This window comes from Phlebotomus papatasi, chromosome 2 (assembly GCF_024763615.1).
Source record: "Phlebotomus papatasi isolate M1 chromosome 2, Ppap_2.1, whole genome shotgun sequence".
NCBI lineage: Eukaryota > Metazoa > Arthropoda > Insecta > Diptera > Psychodidae > Phlebotomus > Phlebotomus papatasi.
The window spans coordinates 102815776-102835232 of NC_077223.1; the positions used below are offsets into that span (position 1 = coordinate 102815776).

Here is a 19457-nt window from a genome sequence, read left to right on the forward strand (position 1 = left end):
TAAATGTGAGGTTATGTTATGATACTTGAAATTAACCTTTAATTTATTCTTTCAGACCTCCGAACGGCATTTGACCTGTTAGATCGCAATCAAGATGGGCACGTCACAGCCAATGAGCTGCAATTTATGCTTCGCAATTTGGGAATACATGTGCGAGATGAATTGATAGATGACCTTATGAAGGAAGCTAGTAAAACAGGTGAGACACAATTTCAAGGGCGAGAAGCTTTCTGTCGCCAATCCATTCAGCTGAGAATGACACATTGCCAAAGCGATAAAAGCTTTTGGTCACCTTGGGAGGTGTTTTGGGGGTTGATCATTGAAGTGTGGGGCTCTCTTAATATTGTGGTCATTACGAATATTGGGATTGATGGTGTTATAGGTCATGCCTCCGGAGACCTACTCCCGAACACCATTTGCAGAAAGAGGTGGGAAATGTGGCAAGGGGTTTTAGCCATAAAAGCCATGTTGTGGCGATGGAAGAGACACGCAAATTTGTGATTCTTCCTCATCATGAGCATTGTGTGTTAAACAATTCCACTAAACTTTTCCCCATCCCGAAAATTCTAAAACCAAGTTCAATTCACACGCTTTCAAATGTGAAAATATAAATCAAACAGTCGTGATCTCTATATAACTGAGAGAGCTTTTCAGGGTTATTTTCCCACCTTTTCTATCCATCACCCCCCAAAATTCGATATTTTTTCAAGGTTCAGCTTTTGAGGTTATGACACAAAAAAAAACAGCGACATCTAGCAAAGTAATTATAAAGTTCATACACTGGAATATATTACAAAATTCCTCAACACCATCATTCTCCCTTTTAAAGTATTTCATAAGTCTTTTGAAAAGGTCGAAAATTGCCTTTAAGCCCATCATAATGCCTGAAGCTTAACCCTCAATGATGGATAAAGTATAAATTTATGTGGTGCCACGATTCATCTTTTCAGCTTTTTGACTGAAGGATAACATTCTGCAAATATCTCCTGTTAACTGAATAGACAACCTCAAAGACATTTCTCACTACTAACATGAAATTCTCGCTGAATTTCTCACAAATTTAAACATTAGAGACTCTTTTTTTCTTCCAAAAGACAAATCCCAGAGAATACCCTAGCGCGGAATTTTTTGCAGGGAAGGATTGTGCCTCATGAAATATTTAAAATATTAGTTCTTGCCAAGTACTCAGATGGAATTTAAACTAAAGCGGAATCCTTTTGCCATTTCTGAAGGAGAGACTTATAAACAATAGCGATGGGAAATTTGCAAAATATTCGAACTCACGAGAGTTTCGAGGATAATGTACGATTTATGCACATAAGGTTTATAAAGAATTCAAACAGCTGTTTTTTAATCAACATAAAACCTTCATAGAACAGCACAGAAGTAAGAAATGAGAGTTCAATTACTGTTTTTTATTGACTCAATGCCAATTGGAATAGATCAATAGGGGAATGCTTTCAAGCTTCGCACATACTCTGGCTTAGAACACTTCATATTTTTTTCATTTTCTTTTAATCATTCATTAAATTAGATTCATGGCGTAAAAATCTACGTAAGAATTACGTAGAAATAGCGCAAGATTTACCTTAAATTCTTGATTTAAAATTTATGTTGATACAGTATCTAAACTGAGAAAAAAACGGGGGTGCGATTAACCTTTTTTCCTCATAACTTTAACACTTTTTAGGTGTAAAAATATATCAACATATTTTAATGTTAATTTTACACCTTTTTAAGGATAAAATTAGCATGAAAAAGGGTAACTTTAATCCCTATTACACCTAAAAAGCATAATATTTACACCGATTTCGGATCAATACTGCAGGGTAAAATAAACATTTCCGGAATATTATTTTAACTTTTTCGGATTTCTCTCACTCAGTGTAAGACTTTAAAAACGTAAAAATCAAGATTTTTACATTGTCTTTCTTATTTGTATTAAAATGTTTGTTGGGTATGTGGCCACTTTCAAATGATACCTTCTTAAAAGGTATTAATCGTAAATCCCCTTGAATTCTAGTCTATTGTTTAGATTAGAAACAATAATATTCATTGATAGGGCAAACCACTTGATATGGTTTCAGATGAAAAGCAGGCAAGGGGAGTATCCAGGATTTTAGTAAGAGGTAGAAATAATATCAGTTGGTATTTGAGGAGAATAATTTTTGAAGAATTATCTCCCAAAGAAACGTTTTTTAAAGTCATAGAACAAGACTTTTCTCAAAAAATCGCACAAAATAAATTAATTTTAAATTCAATCTTATAATTAAGTTTATTGAAACGTCAATAAAATCATTTATCAGAACCTTAAATCTTTAAAAAACGGTTTTGAGGACCATTTCTGCATCGATTTTGATAAATGTAGACAAAAAGTCTCTACACCACATTGAAAACAGTTCTGTTAAAAATTGCATTTTTGACAGAATTTTGACGTCAAAATTCTGTGAAAAATGCAATTTTTAACAAAAATTGCTGCCAATATGTAGAGTGTAGAGACCTAAAGCAGGGGCCCATCAAGCCTAATAAAAAGTGAAGCTATTTTTCACTTTTCCTTGTAAAAGTGTTGCAGATATTGCACCAAGCCTTAAACAATTTTGCTCGTAGTTCTTGTATTATTTCGGCGAGCATTACGAAATATGTGTTTCTAGATAGCTTTTAAAGCACGATTTCGAAATATATCAGACTGATAAGACAATTCTCTTTAGGAAAAAACTTGCCAATAGTCTTCAGTACCTCTGTGCAAAACGTATGGAAAAAATGAAATGTCGATAGGCCCCTGCCTAAAGGTACAAAAACGTTCTTATGAATCTAATAGGGCTTCAGAAATAAGGCTAAGCCAAATGGCTTAACTGTTCTAATTTCTTATCAATCATGATTTTTTGGGAAAATTTAACTTAGGATTGGATTATTAAAGATAAATAATCTATTAGGCTCTCAAAAAGCAACTAAATTGCACGCTATTTAGGATTTTGAAACCTACGGGAACTGGGCTAAGGCTCTAGTCTGAAGACCGCTTAAGCAGCTTTTATCGGAGTAAATTGTGTTTCTAGCTTAAGAATAATATCTTAAAAAACATTCTTAAGTTTATAAAAAATAGACTTGAAAAAATGGCGTAAATTATATTTTAATCCGATTTTGATTATTTTGAGGCAGACGCTGAAAACTTAGGAGATTCCCTTTCAGCAGCTTTCTTTAAGAAAAGTTGATCGAAAGCTTCCTCAAAGTTCTCTCAGAAATCAGTTTGAAGTTCTTACTACTAGATTTTGCGCAACGTTTCTTTAAAAGATTCACCATAAATCCATTTTTAATCCAATGATTTTGAACTTTTTGGTGACAATGCCTCTTCTAAAGTAAGCTAGAACTTCTTGTTCTTTATTGGTGTTATGATTTCTTTTTATATTTATTGGGTATTATGTAAGGAAGACAATAACTCTTGCTTGACTCTTTCTCGTTACACCTTTAAAAGTAATATTTAACCATTTTGTGGAGGAGTTTGTCATATAATATGACCATGACCCTTATACGTGCTTCAGACCTAAGGCTTAGCCATCTGGCTTAACTCTTCTAATTCCTTATCAGGCACGATTTTATAGGAAATTGTTGTTTAGAATTGGATATTAAGGGCAAATGATCCATTAGATTTTGAAAAATAAATAAAATTGCTTGTTATTTAGATTTTTGAGACCTTCGGGAACAGGGCTAAACCTCCAGTCTGAAGCTTGCATTAGGAGAATTTGAGTCACTTATTCCGCTTCTGAAGTGAAAATATTGCTCACAATGTTCATCAGAGATATATGTTTCTCACAAGAATTATAATGTTAGGGTGAAAACTTTGTACAGCACTACAAGTAAGGCACTTTTTTGGACGAAAGACAGTAAAAAGTACTACTTGGAATGTTCTTTGGAAATATTGCGTTAATTTCCCAAGAAAGCTCTCATATTAGAGAAAAATCACTATTTTAATTATTTATTGGAAATAAATAAATAAATAAATATTAAAAATAATAAATAATTCGTCAGTTACATCGACCGTTGTCGTATCTTTATTTCTTTAGATATAAATGTCGCCTCTTGCACCAAATATTTTATATACATATTTTTTTAATTAGATTTTTATTTATTAATTTATTTAAATAAGTTGTAATTTGATAAATTGATAAAATAATTCAATTTTTCCTCTAAAATTCAATTCTGTGATCGTCCTACTTTAGTGGAAAAGTACACATACGTCAATTTTGTGGTAATACGACAGAGAAACCTGTTAAAGTACACCATGCTATGTCTCATTTTTTACGTGTATTTTTTCCTAAGGAAAAATGTTGTCATTTAATAATGGAAGAGTAATTTGTTACACTATTATTCCAAGCATATTCTTAACTCAATTTTAAGTTGTTTCTAACCACTATTAAATGCAAAAATGCTTCACTGAAGACTTCAAATAAGGGCAGTCATTATTGATTAAATGGGGAGTTAGAGTAGTACTTTGTCGCTTGGTTAAAAACAAAAATAGAGCGATTTCTTTTGGGTAGTGTAGGACGAGGCAGTTTCAGGGATGAAGGACTGTCTAATTAAGTAGGGTTTCCTAGCTAGCGCGAGGCAGTACCTTTTCCGTATTTGGTTAGTAATTTTTGTTTGAGAACTACTGACCGGTTAGCATATTTCTGCTGACCGACTCAGCAAAAATATGCTGAAAACACGGCATTTTTTGAGCTAACTGTGCTCGTTGGGTTGTTAGCTTGAATTTAGATTTATTAAACTTCTTTTGGCAAATTAGTTTAAAACAAATTCCAGTGTTTGAAACTGCTCCACCTTCCCTAATTATCACGCCAAACTGTATGAAGTCCTTAGAGAGTTGAGATATAGCAACTGATTCGAAGATGTGTGCAAAATAATCCTGACTAAAAGTTCTTCAACTCTATTGTTGCATAAACAGTATTTCCATGGAGATTTTAGTTACTGCGAATCAGCACGTCACTTTCTTTGATAAGATAATTAACTTTGAGTGTGGAAAATCGAGCTTTTGAGCTTTTCCACCCTTCCCCTTATTATTTCTCTCTTTCAATTTTCTTTAAACCTATTTCGTTTATTGCTGTAAAAGAGTTGAAAAAAAAATCTCTAGGGAGCATTTCCTGGTGTACACTGTAGCAATAAAATTCCACTTGAGTATTTTATCTATGGCTTTTGAAGTGAAAGGAAGGGCAGCAAACAGCAGTAAAAAAAAAGGGAGTAGGAGAAGTATTAGATAAAATTTTCCAGTAAATGCGGAAAAGTGCTCGAGGTCGCGAAAAGCTCTGTGAGAGGTTGGTGTGCATATAAAATGTTGAATCGAGCGCACAAGAAATACATAAGAGATTGAGAAATGCAATTTGCACCGAAAATTATATAATCAGAACAAGCACGATTCTCACGTTCCTCCCTGACACTTAATCACGTCAAGGGGTATCATGGGAAAATCGCTTATAGACTACTCGACTTTTTGCGGTGCAGCAGAACTTCCTGAATTTCCAGGTGAACAAATGCCCAAAGAGGCCAAAAGGAACGTATGTCGGAATAAGAAAAAGTATTCTTCTTTAGGGGACTGAAAAATAAGACACTTTCCAAGGACACAGCAAAAGATGCATTCGCTTATTGTTCCTTTCCTTTTCATCATGTCAAAGTCAATTTTTATATCTTCGCGCTGTTTTCCCCCTTATTTTTGATGTTGGATGGGTTGGGAAAATTGAATTTCAATACAAGGTGCACGTTTAACAAGAAAACAAACCACTGACGAAAATTCATGGTGATAGAATGGAGGAAAAGAAAGTTTCCACGGGGCAAGAAGCCTCAAGAGAAAATTGGCAAAGATTCTCTGTCTCTCCAAGATTGAAAAATTCACTCGACGCCACTGACAAGTTCATGGCCTGAGGACAACAAGCACATTGGGAGGAAAATCATTTTTCTCAGAGTTTGGGAGGAAAAACTGTGGAAACTATTGCCAAAGGCATTTTTTGCGTCTTTTCTTTGTAAAAGAAAAGCAAGAGATGAAGACAGATTATTGACTTAAGAGTTGCTACTTATTTATTTTTCCTACTTTTAGAGAAAACTTAAAAATTTATTTAGCAAACAGGAGAATGTGCTTCCTTTTTTTGAAAAGGTTGTAATTCATTTTTAATGCTATTGACCTTTTTAAACTTTTTGAATTCACTTTACTTTTAGTTACTTCAGAAATTCTTAGTAGAAAACTTTAACCCTTTAACGACGAGACACTTTTTGCGGACTAAAAATCAACAATAAAAATTAAACTGGGAAACATAATCAATGATAAGTCTTACATCTAACCTTGAAAAGTTCAACAGAGTCTGATTCGGTGTATTTTGTGCTTCTATGGACGATAAGGACAAAAATAGCCCAAAAATTTAAGTAATTTTTCTGACAATACCAATGAATATTTTTCGCTTTAATGAAAAATATTACGTGAGTATTGTAGTTTTTATTGCCAAAAGGGTTTATGCTTAAAAAAATTGGAACTAAAAAATAAATAAAATCAATTATGAATTTGAGAATTTAAAAATTCGCCATTTTTTGAGAATAAATATTTACTACATAGCAAATAGCTAGAGACTTGAAAAAAATTCTAGATTCCTTAAACCTTCTACTTTACAACAGACATAAGAAAAAAATAATTTTAGGTAGCCGGGAAAAATTATTTTCTTTTTTCCGATTTGAACGAGATTTTCCCAAAATCAGCCCCCCAATTCCGATGTCCGTCACGAAATTTATCCAGATTTTTCGGAATGGTGGTTGTGTGTGTGAAGCCGCTTCAGCTCATATTTTGTGCATTTTTGAGCAAATTATTCACATTTAAACACAGAAACACCTTTCACAAGATGAAAATTGTTGTGATTTGATTTACTAAAACATTAAATTCGCGAAAAACTAGAGAAAAATCCGTAAAATTCAACGCTTGTTCAATGAGTCTGTCATTTCTCAATCATGCCATTGCTCTCGCTCGCACTCTCTCATTCACTCTTTATTTGCGGGATATTTTCAAAATCATTTCCGTTAGATACACAATTTTATCAAATCAGTCAAATTTTAATTTCTTTGTTACAAGTTTGATCCAAGGCAACAAAATATTTTTTTTAAATGATTTTTCCATATGAATTTATTAATGCTTTGGGTGTTTATTTAACAATCTCGTTATTACTGTAATACCTAAAGTGTTTTTTTTTTCTAAAACACAATGCAATAAAATTAAATCCTTTCTCGTGAGACGGAAGTAGATGATTACTTCTGTGGTCCTTTTGGTGTTTCATGAACATATATTCTTCAAAGACATTTATGGAGGAGTACCACTTTAAATTTCTGAGATATGTTCAGGTGAAAATTCTCAAGAAATGAATTGACTTGTTTGTTTAAACTCAAATTATTATATTAATAACTATTCATTGCAGGACATTGGTGTCCAGAATCTAGGAATGATTTGCAAAGGTGAATTCAAGGAAAAATTCCCTAGAACAAACAATTTCCTTATCACTTAATTTTCCTGTGTTTTCCTCGATTTTCCTTATAAATCCTTGAATATATTTCAAACTTACGAATAAAGCTGTATGGGACAACTTGTGTCCTTCACGTGAATATTTTCTTGAAGAAAAAGCTAGGATCACTGAATATTATAGGATCGAGAAGGACACTGTTAACAATATGGTAAAATATGAACAAAAAAAAACGTCTTAAAATATGAATATGACCCTAAATTATTTGAAGCGCGTTTTCGGTTAAGGAAATGGATGTAAAAATATATTCACTGTGATGACCTTTGTACTGTCTTATATAAGAAATGATGCAGGTTGTATGAGAGAATAAAAGAGAAGATTGTACAGATATCATCACCGTGTTATATATTCCTAAATTATTTGATTAGAATTTCTTTGAACACCTTAACTTTTTAGTATTTATGATCTTCAGTAACTTTGCTCTTTTTTCGTAAAGAAAATAAGTAGTCCTGCGCAATCCTTTTCGAGGATTCGAATGGTATTCAGGTATTTATGAGGAAAATGAAGAAAATTATAGAAAAAGACATGGCAAATCGTCCCGGCTTTGCGGAGTGCTCGAACTCACGGAAAAGAGCTATCCGTGTATCATCTTTTCGCATGCTTTTTGGGTACATACCGCATTACTACCGATTAAATTAATTGATAAATTAAAAAATAAACCATTCAAAAATAAGACACTGCTTAAGAAAGTAGGTTTTAAAATATCTTAGCACGAGTAACGAGCATACGAACGAATTAAAAAGTAATATACGCGAAAAAAATCCTAATTTAAGCAAATCGATTGAAAATAGGCCGTCCAAAGTGATTATAAACATTCATATTTGAAAATTCGATATCGAAATGGTTTTTGAACACAGGTGTCCCATAAGTATAAGAAATTAAAAATTAAAATATAAGAAAGTGGTTGGTTCTAGGGCAGTCTTCTTTGAATTGTCTTCCACGAACCGTTTCTGCACACCAACATCCTATTAAGTACCATTATTGAGGTAACATGAACTTAATAAAAATAATTCTACCCATTTCTTGAGAATTTTCACATTAAAATATCTTAGAATTTTGACGTCCGAATCATATAACCATATTACACAAATGAGTACCTTCGTGAGATATGTTCAGGAGGCACCAAGAAACCCCAAAGTGTTCATCGATAATCATTTCAATTTTTCATCGTGGACAGTGTTATTTATAATTATAAATCATAGTATAAATTAAATATAAAACAATTTTAACAAATATTTTTTGTGCACTAAACCGCGAAATTTTCACATAAAATGCATTTATTTTTCCAATTCGCGACCTCCAGGAGCTCGCGAGATAAAATTCGCGGGATATTCATAATAACAGCAATTATTCCGCTTTTTGTGCACTACTACACATGCCATCCCGCTGAGAGCGCCACACTCTTTATCCGTGTCCACTCATACAGAGTGAAGACTCTGTGTATGATGTGTATTTCTATTTCGCAAAATCGGGAAAATTTTGGCGGGATAGCAATGTGACGGCGTCAGAATTGCATCACAGATACCTGATGAAGAGGACATTGAGCAACGAAATGTCTGGCGCGATTTTCTTAATAGGGAGATATAAATTTTGATGCCCTTCCAGCCACTCAAGAAGGTCCATATCTGGACCGAAAGCTCTAGGCAAGAATAAAAAAGTGTTTTTCTCTTAGGGTGACCACTTTTCCACTGGCGAACACCGGATACACTCCGTATCTAGTGTTTCCGCTCATTTTCTGCTACACCTCAGCGAATAAAATTCTTCCTCATTCACCTCAAATATATTACATCAGGATTATTGGGCATGATTCTTACATAATCACCCCTATTTTAACCCTTTAAGGACGATTGGAACACCGGTGTCCCATAAAGAAAATAATTTTTCCTGGCTACCTAAAATTATTTTTTTCTTATGTCTGTACATAATTGTAAAGTAGAAGGTTGAAGGAATCTAGAATTTTTTTTCAAATCTCTAGCTATTTGCTATGTAGTAAATATTTATTCTCAAAAATGGCGAATTTTTAAATTCTCAAATTCATAATTGATTTTATTTATTTTTTATTTCCAATTTTTTTTAAGCATAAACCCTTTTGGCAATAAAAACTACAATACTCACGTAATATTTTTCATTAAAGCGAAAAATATTCATTGGTATTGTCAGAAAAATTACTTAAATTTTTGGGCTATTTTTGTCCTTATCGTCCATAGAAGAACAAAATACACCGAATTAGACTCTGTTGGACTTTCCAAGGTTAGATGTAAGACTTATCATTGATTATGAGTCCCAGTTTAATTTTATTGTTGATTTTCAGTCCGTAAAAAGTGTCTCGTCGTTAAAGGGTTAAATATAACCTCATTTTCCTCGAAAAATTCTCCTCTATTTAAGAGATTTATCGGAATACAAGATTCACGTTATATTGCCTTATTTAGTTAAGAACTTAGCTGGGGGGAAGTGAGGTTCCTTTGAATTAGGATACCTTTGAAATAGGAAAAACTTATTTATATATATTGATTTTTAGGTTAGCAGAGAAGAGGTTATAATAGCAAATGACGTTGTGTTTAGAGAAAGTCTGGTCTGAAAGTTTTATGTTCTATTATATTATTCAATGCCCGTTTTTATCAAAATATTACCCAATCTGCTGTAGCTTTTATCGGATACAGTGTGGCTGAAGAATGGGTCATTTTCAGATTTTTTTTTTTAAAAAAGCACTTACCATTGTGAGGTCAGTTTGTATCTTTCCTTAAACAAATCAAGTAAAATTAAGTTGATCTATACTTGCTTGTAATATTTAATCGCTGATTTGTCAGTTTAAGACACAATCAAAGCGAGTTAGCTAGTACTTGTAACAATTTGAAACATCTCAGTTTGTAAGTCCAAGAGAGGTTATGTTTCACAGGTTAGGATTTTACGTAACAAGTTTTTTCTTCTATTTTTACAAGTAAATAGTTAAATTATTGGTCAAAACTGAGACCACTAAAGATTTCCTTTAAAAAATTTAATGTTTTTCCCCCGAAATCACGTTAATGTTTTTAGGTTAAACGAAATATAACCTCACTTTTTGAAATAGCTTCTTAACGAAACAATAGAATGAGGCCAACAAACAATATTGACAATCTTCTAACTGTATTCTTCCTAACTCTATTCACTCTTTTGGCTTCGCGTACGAGAGAAAAATAGAAAAGGAAGCTGAAGATATTTTGACAATGATCAAAAAGCATAACAAGACAAGAGGTTTCCTCAATGACCCTGAATATTATACCCCATATTCTATCCAATCCGGAGTACAATGACACAAAAAAAAGCCATAGTGAATTGCAATTCGACTATAAGGCATTCTTTCTACTTTTTGGATAGGAAATGGATTAATAGATGAAGCGGAATTTCTCCAGTGGATTGCTCGAATTCAGGCCATAAAAGACGAATCGGCATCAAGTAGCAGCAGTTCGAGTAGCAACCAGCCAGTTAGTGAAGAGGATGATATCACACAGGATTTAATTGCTGCTTTCAGGTACGTTTTTGGATACCTTTGAGTCTTTTAGAGGGATTCTGATGGAAGTTTTTTCCAGGGTTTTCGATCGTGATGGGAATGGCTACATCACACGGGATGAGCTTCAGACTGCAATGGACATGATTGGGGAGAATGTAACTGAAGCTCAACTAACCGAAATGCTAGCTCTAGCAGACCTGGACAAAGATGGCCGCATTAACTACGAAGGTAAACCTAACCTAACATAACCTAACCTAACCTACAAAACTTTCTCCCAACAATCAAAATCACTAAAAAACACATTTTTTCAGAATTTATAAGGCTACTCCTGTAGATAGAAGGATCACAGAGGATGGTTTCAGAAGATCCTGAGGCTTGCAGAGCACAAAAACCAAAGATCTGAAGGAGAGTCAGAGTTCAAAGGCTGTTTTTATTGTTAAAAAAAAGTGAATTCTTTTAGAGAAATTCGTGATTTAAGGATTCTTTATATCAAAACAAAAAAAAAACAAAGAATATTCTTAATTTTTATCATTAGGACGTTAAGTGACACAAAGAAATTAAGGGCACTTTATTTAAAAAAACCCCTTTCTTATATCCAACAAATAATCCCAGCAATAATTTAGAGTCAAACGTTAGTACTTTTATTTATTAATTTTTTTTTCGTGGGGAAAGCTGAAATGTAGCGTGGGTGGGATATGAAATGTGAGGAATTTGTGGCCTTTTTCTGCAAGGATGAAACGCTCCAAGAGAAATAGTACGCAAGATTAGTTGACTTTTTACTGCGTTTGAGAGAATTATAGTGTTAACAAGTTGATGGGGGTAATTAAAAAACAACCCTCACAGCGCAATGTGTTAAATATATTTTAAAATAAAATAAACGTTGCATAAAAAAGATATCAGGTGGTGGCATAAATTCTTGCGTTTATTTCACTTTAATTGTAGTTAGTGTTATTTATGAACAAACATTAAAGAAATGCGTTTTTTTCTAAAGAAAAAGTAATCAAAAAAGAAGTTTAGAACCCTGTTCTCTTATTTGACGAAGAATTGACTTTAAAAAGTAAGGTTATGATGAGCATAACCTAAAATTCAAGATATAGGATTGTTTTGAGGGGATCAAAACAAAATAAACCATTCTTCTGAATGTACTATCAATTTGGGAAAGTAGAGGAAGTTGATTTGTATCACTTACAAGACTTCAGTAAGACCAAATGAGGTTATGCTACGCAATTAGGATTTTACGAAACACATTTTGTAATTTTACAAAAAATAGTCAAATTATTGGTTAAAACTAAGCATTTTAAGTAAAAATTTTAAAGATTTGTCTCCAAAATAGCGAGGATGTTTGTAGATTAAATAGAATACCGTCGTTGCGGGTGACTTTGCACTCGGGGGGTGACTTTGCACTCTGCTGTTCGTCAGACTTTAAACAATTCTAGCACTTATTGATAGTCTTCGCCGATCCGGTCTACCATGTCAAAGTATATAGGGATATGTTAAGTATCAAGTAAGGTACAATGATCCTCAAAAGGATTCTTGTAGTTTCAGTAATAGTCAGTGAAATCCTAGTATAGGTATTTTGTCAAAAAACGACTCCGCGAAAAAGTTATCTGAAGATCCAATTCCGAAATCGATTTCAGAGAAGTAAATTGTCCAAATCTATTCTAAATTTATCTGGCTAGTATAATCCACTTCGATTTTGTTAATTATTTTTATTAAAATACTTTATTTTCACTATAATTTTCCTAAGAACGCATGATTTATATTATAAAATTGCATGTAATGGGCTTTCTTAAGCTTTATTACAGAAGTATTTGGCTAAAAATTATCCAACTTTTTGATAATTTAAGATAAAATGACCGAGATCTACAAGATGGTGTGGTCGCCATCTTGATTTGACGTTTCTGTCCGCCATTTTGAATAACTGTCAAAACAAAAATCTCATCCGATTGAGCTGAAATTTTAGTATGTTCTGGCTGATGTCAAAACCTTTTCAGAACATATACAAAATTCGAACTAGGTCAAGCGATTGTCTAGATATTGGGGCTCTAAGTTCAAATTTTTGACATTTTCATGAATACAGAACTACGGAGAGCTTCTTTTATCGAAACCATCACAATAAAAGGCAGTATTATCGTTAGGCGATGAGATCTAAATAACAAACAAAAAGAAAAGTAATATTTATCTTTATAACAGCATGTTATTTGGAGATCTGAAAAACTTTTTTTTGCAAATATGAAAAAATGAAATAAATAAATAAATGCACTTTTCATTTATTTTTTTAATGATGTAAGAGTAAATAAATATATAATATAAAAGCCTCAGCCATTTTTAATAGCTACTGAGGCATTTCGTTCGGGTTTTAAAATTCAGGATTAGAAAATAAAGATCGCCAAAATATGAATATTTCAAATTTTTAAACTTTGAGCCTCTGTATCAAGGTAAATACTTGACGTAGACTGGAACATAGATACGTTCTGAAAAGGTCTTGATATCAACTACAACATACTAAAATTTCAACCCAATCGGACGAGTTTTTGGTTTTGGCAGTTATTCAAAATGGCTGACAGAAACGTCAAATCAAGATAGCGATCATGTCATCTTGTAGATCTCGTGCATCTTACCCTTAGATGTGAAGATTTTCATTGTCGTTTATTATCAGAAATTGTTGATTTTTTAGTATTTATTAAAAAGTGCAAAGTCACCCGCACCTTATCCCCAGTGCAAGCCTTTTTTCTTGTTTTTTTTAAACATAGTAAAATTTTATAAAATCAATACCAGTGACACAAAATCCATTCATTAACAACTGAATACAAATAATTTTACTCAAAAACCCCCCTCCCTTCACTTTAACTATCCACTTTTAGAAGGCAAAGTTGAAAAACAGCGAAAAAACGTGCAAAGTCACCCGCAACGACGGTACTTGTTTAACCTCATTTTTTAAAGATAGTCGTTTGACAGAAACTTCATGTCTAATCTTCTTCGTTTTCACTGGTTAAACAAAATAGAACATTCTTAAACGTCATTCTTTTATTGTACTAATAAATAAATTGCAAAACTTCTAGGTTACATTTAATCTAACCTCAAAATTTATTAAATATTCTTTGTGTAGCAGAAACTCATAATCTGCAATGTAGAACTATTTTAAATCAATAATTTAACCATGACAAAAAAATTATCAAAAAGTTCTTTAAATTTTAGAATAATCCTATCCTAAAGCTAGGCTACTTAAAACTTTTCTGGAGTATTTCTCAAATTCTAGGACATATGAGTATATATTTTTTAATTATATGAGAAAATTTCACATTACATTTAAATTTAAAATTTTCTGCCAAGGAATAACCTTCTTTTTGTTATTTAGTTTAACCATAACCTCAAATTTTAATACAATCTTTTGAAAAAATAGACCTATTATTTAGAATCTGGCTAAGATAGAGACATTGTATCATACTACTAGCTCAAGTAAATTGATTAAGTGTGTCAGGTTAGGAAAGCAGAGTGCAAAAAACTTGTAATTACGTTGAACATAACCTCACTTCACAAACTAATTTTGTACGGATTTATTACAGCTGCATAGCTAGGAAGGGCAGGGAAGGGTATTATTAATCGTATCGAGACACTTTATTCGTATTACAATGTAATATTTACAACGTGCTCGTGTTGAAAGAATCTGCTAATCGTAGATCGCCCAGAAACACCTTCCTCGCAGTGTTCCTGGACTTTTTGAGCACAGGCGGTGCATTTTTATTACATATTATCACAGTGAAAATGTCTATAGACATTCAGTTCTATGCACTGGGCGGGACTCGAACTTACAACACTGTGAGTCAAGTCGGAGATCTCTCTGCCCAAGAACCAATGGTCTTGCCTATTGCATCACCACTGAGATAAAATGTCGTCTAAGAATAGCTTTTAGGGAATCTCTTAAGCCTTCCACATCTTCCCAAAATAATCAAAATCGGTTTTGTATCGATTTTTTTAAAGGAAGTTTGCAGAAAAGCTTTTCAAACTCTAAAGATTATTTTCGTTATTTTTCATTCATATTCTGGTCAATTTTCCGGAGACCTATTTAAGAAAAATTCTTCGTGGTGAGGTTAGAAAGCTTTCAGCTTTCTAAACGTAATAGGATTTAAGCGAATTTTTCAAGCGGTTTTATTTCTGAAACCGTCAAAATCGGAGCAGAAATGAATTATAGAACGGAATATCTTTGAAGAATAGTTCATAAGTGGGTTTTTTCCTTTCGATAGTTTTTTCTATAACCTCAAATTTTTACATTTTTTCGAGAAAACTCTTGTTTTTTTGCATTCGAAAAACGTTTCTTTGAACGATAATCCTTCACTTTGTCCCCCTGTTAGTAAAGTCCTGGCTACACCCTCGCTTTATTCCATTGAGAAAATAACCTCAAATTTAGTAAAAACACAATAAATTCCTTATTTTATAACTCGAGTTCTGTATTCCAATATTTGTCGTTGATGAAAAATTAATAGGTTTCTACGGTTTCTAATTTTAAAATCTGTAAATTTTGATCTAGAAAATGGTTTTTCTTTTTATATTTATCAATTGTAACCTCAAAGTTTTCTTTTCATATTAAATTTCATAGTTTTTCTGATTAGAATTTATCAAAAGCGTAATAAAATGAGGGATTTTATTCTTAATTTGTCCGATTTAGGTTAAAATTTAACCATTAGGGTAAGTGTGCCAAATTTTGGCATAGTTGCATGCAAGCGTCAAAGTCTCAAGTTTGAAATGTAATATTTTAAATACAAATTGATTTTTTTATTCTTTCTTTTGTAAGAGTGTTATTGCTTGGAATGTTGTAAAGAGTTTATCGTCTTTATTTACTCTAAAAATCATTCTGAATATATTTTAACCCATTCCTTACCATGGTATTATACATCATACGCAAATTGAGTAATTTTAGATGATTTATTCGAGGGCAATTGATATTCGAGTTTCTGTCGGGAATGGATTTTTAGTTACTTTAGTCCTTCAATTACTTGGAAAAAATAGACCCACAGAGATGGGAACACATTTTCTTGTTCTTTTCTCGCTTTACGTGAAGTCATGCAAAAATTTTGCTCAAAATAGCGGACGGAAAATGCAACATCCCGTCGAATTTGTTAAAATTGACCTTCATCCTCTTTACTGATTTGAATTCTGGTTGCCAATGCGTTTTCTTGGATAGTTACTCTATCTAAATCAATAGAGTTTGTAATGAATTAATGAACAGAATTTAAATTCAGTGATCGTTAAGACGTGTGTTTGAGGGCGGATCCCCGCGCCCCCATAATGGATAAATTTTTTTCTTTTCAAAAAATTCTTCTATTAATCTGTAGGAAACCAATCCCAAAATATGAACATTCTATCTCAAGTATTTCTGGTACATTGACTGAATGGGTTAAAATGATTAATAATAAATGAATATTTCGGCCACCTTCATTCTCATAGTTCCTTGCCCTTCAGGAATTCTTCAAATGTCTTTTTCACGTCATCTCGTTTGTCAAAGCTACATTTTTTGTTATTCTTTTGCATTGTATAATCTCTAGAGTGCGTAAAATCTAAAAGTTCATGGAAATTCGAGGAACAAAAAAGGTGGCCGATATTGCAAGCTGGCCGGAATTTGGAACACTTACCCTATGCATTTTTGAGTTTTTTACCCGATTTTTTAGGTTAAGTTTGACTTAACCCTAATTAAAAAAACGTTCTTCTGAAATAAGAGTACAGGGTTCACATTTCGTAAATTATTTTATTACAAACTTTCAGAGCTGAAAATCAAACTTTATTAAAAAAAAAAAATTGCCAGAGAAATACGCAAGAATTTATGAACTAACCCGGAAAACACTGTGAAAGTGAGATGTTTGCAAAAAAAAATATTTAGGAATTTGTTGTAAATATTTAATAATAAAATAAGAGAATTATCTAGTCTCTTACCGCTTCAGTTGAGTCTTTCTGCTCTTTCTTCTTCTTCTGGGCATAACTGAGGGCTTCCTTATCGAAGTCCAGCGGCATCACTCCAAGATCTCCGCTGTATCGATTTTTAGCCACTTGGAGGTACTTTTTGCCTCTGAGCGATGTGAGTCTCTTGTCCTGGATGATGAGGACATTGTCTGCTTCCTGACTGGCTTTGGCACTGCCGAAGATACTGCTAGTGGTGAGATCCTCTGCATCTCGCTCCTTCCGGGGATGAATGACGAGAGTGACGTGGGAATTTTTTCGGGTGGCGAAAGTTCTGAAGGCAGCAATGATGGCATCTTGTTTCCAGAATCTATCCACATGGCGACTGTCCTCGGAGGTTCCCATCATGAATTGGACATTGTCGATGATGACATGCTGGATATCATGGACGTATTGAGCGTGCTCGATGGCTTCCATTACGACTTTGATGGTCTGCTGCCCGTGGAAGGTCATGAAGTAGATTGGGAGCTTCTCGAAGGCATCTGCCCATTGATCGAAGGCACTGAGATTCTCATCCAGACGCTGGCCAGCCAGTTGTCTCAGCAGGGTGGACGCTAGACGAGTGTTCCGGATCTCAAAGGATCCCCAGAGTGTCGTAACTCCTTGAAGGGCGAGATCCAGGGAATATTCTGACATGAAAGTTGTCTTTCCGGAACCCGTTGGACCCGTCAGCACTGTCAATTCACCCTTCCGGTGGCCCTTGAGGAGCTTTGTCAGCGTTGGGTATCGCTTCCACTTGACTCCTTGGACTTTGTCAATATTCTGAAGATCACTCAGAACATCCTGGCGCAGTGCACTGAACGTCGTGATAGCTTTGTGGAGGACAGGTTCTGCCTTTTGAAGGATGACTTTGAGATCCAATCCCTGCCTGAAAGCCCGGAAGGGCGTCGGATGAGCCTCCGTTGGCCTCACAAAGAGGCATCTCTTCTCTTCCAGCTTCTTGGCAAAGTGCCTGGCTGTGTCCCATCCCGGAGAGTCATGATTGAACCACAGCACTAATTTCTGGAAGCGTTCAAGCCCAGGAAGACACTGCTGAGGCAGGGATTTCAATCCATGAGGCAAGCAAATTACTACAAAATTTATTTTTGACACGGCCAGCGTGAAAAAGTCCAGCATATTCAGCACTAACACAGCATTCTGAAGGTCCTTTTTACTTGAAATTGTAGTGGGCTTATGCACCAATATCCCTGAGCAATTTAATCCCGGAAGCGTGCTTTCTGTCTGGTCTTCAACGCTAAAAATCTTATATCCAACAATACCTTCTGTAACATCCCTCAGAGGTAAGTAAATCTCAGATAAATCCTGAGATACTTGAGTTTGAAGGCTTCCCAGAACAGCTTCAACATCCTGGGGAAGTCCTATGTCATCCAGGACCCTCCTGAACCACCCAGGTTCCACTTCATTGAACAATCTCAGCCCTTCCGGAAGGGCTATTTCAGTCTTTTTGCTTTTGGAAGTCATAAAATTCTCCCTGGATCGTGTCATTTCCCTCCCATTCCTGACCATTTTACCATTTAGAAAAAACTTCTCAATGGAAGACCATGTGCCAAGATGCTGACAAGCTGGACAGGTAAAATTCCCCGTGATTTTGTTAATATAAATACCTTTCCTCTTTTCTCCTTCCTCCGGACACACTGGACACAGGGTTCTAACACAGCTAAAGCCATCCTCACACTCAAAACCACTATTTTTAATCACTCTCTTAATATTTGGCACTGAGATTGTCGTGCTAAGAAGACTTCCGGACTCCACAGCTGAGGTGCAAAATTCCTTCCCCGAAAAGCGAGGAAAAGAATCACTTACACTTGGAACAGAACACTTTTTCTGAGCAATAATAGAAGATTGTTTTCTCGTGAGAAGTCTCGAGTAAAAAGATTTCAACATTATTTACAATTTTAGAAGAAATCCCTCGGAAAAAATTAGAAAATTTTGCAGCACTTTTTTGGGGATGTAAACAAAGAAACATAACCAAACAATCACATGCCTTTGTTCAATATTTGCTAAAGATAGCAAGAATTCGTTCCACTTTTATCTTAATTTTAGAGATTTATCACTTTTTTTCACTTTTTATTTGAAAAATTGTTGTAAATTTGTGGAGAATGGAGTTAAAATGCAATAAATTGGAGCGCAGAATGGCGCGTCTCCATTGTTACTGCTCCACGCACTCAATTGAAGTTTTTACAAAAGCCAACTACAATTTAAAGTTGCTGTTATGAAATGTAAAAAAATGTAAAAAAATATTGTAATATTTTTTTTTATTTTATAGGGGAGACTGGCGCACATGTAAACATTTTCGATAGATGCGAATTTGAGGTGATTTTCCAAGGACACCGTGTTTTTTTGGAAAATCTTTCTTAGCTCATATTTTACCCTTGGGTATAGACAATATCGAGGGTAATGCAGACGCTGGAAAACAATTGAGTTTTCCATAAAAATAAAATTTGAGTCACTGTGCAGTTTTCTCTTTTCACAAAATACCT

General features: G+C 34.0%; 2 protein-coding genes across 10 annotated transcripts in view; one reads left to right on the top strand and one right to left on the bottom strand.

The window, feature by feature from the left end:
- Window positions 1-11938, top strand: part of LOC129800512 (calcium-binding protein E63-1) — a 53170-nt gene extending 41232 nt beyond the window's left edge. For all 8 annotated transcript variants that reach the window (XM_055844947.1, XM_055844946.1, XM_055844954.1 and 5 more), the window contains 4 exons: window positions 56-199; window positions 10893-11046; window positions 11105-11253; window positions 11337-11938. In XM_055844947.1, the coding sequence (XP_055700922.1) occupies window positions 56-199; window positions 10893-11046; window positions 11105-11253; window positions 11337-11359 (470 nt within the window). In that variant the 3' untranslated portion in view covers window positions 11360-11938. The remainder of the gene's footprint in view (window positions 1-55; window positions 200-10892; window positions 11047-11104; window positions 11254-11336) is intronic.
- The window catches only part of LOC129800501 (mitochondrial DNA helicase), a 72488-nt gene extending 53322 nt beyond the window's left edge, over window positions 1-19166 (bottom strand). The window contains exon 1 of one of the 2 annotated variants that reach the window (XM_055844929.1): window positions 16954-19151. In XM_055844929.1, coding sequence (XP_055700904.1) covers window positions 16954-18861 — 1908 coding nt within the window. In that variant the 5' untranslated portion in view covers window positions 18862-19151. Of the gene's footprint in view, window positions 1-16953 lie in introns of both variants that reach the window. The other variant, XM_055844930.1, reaches the window with a different exon arrangement.
- Window positions 19167-19457: the final 291 nt, after the last annotated feature.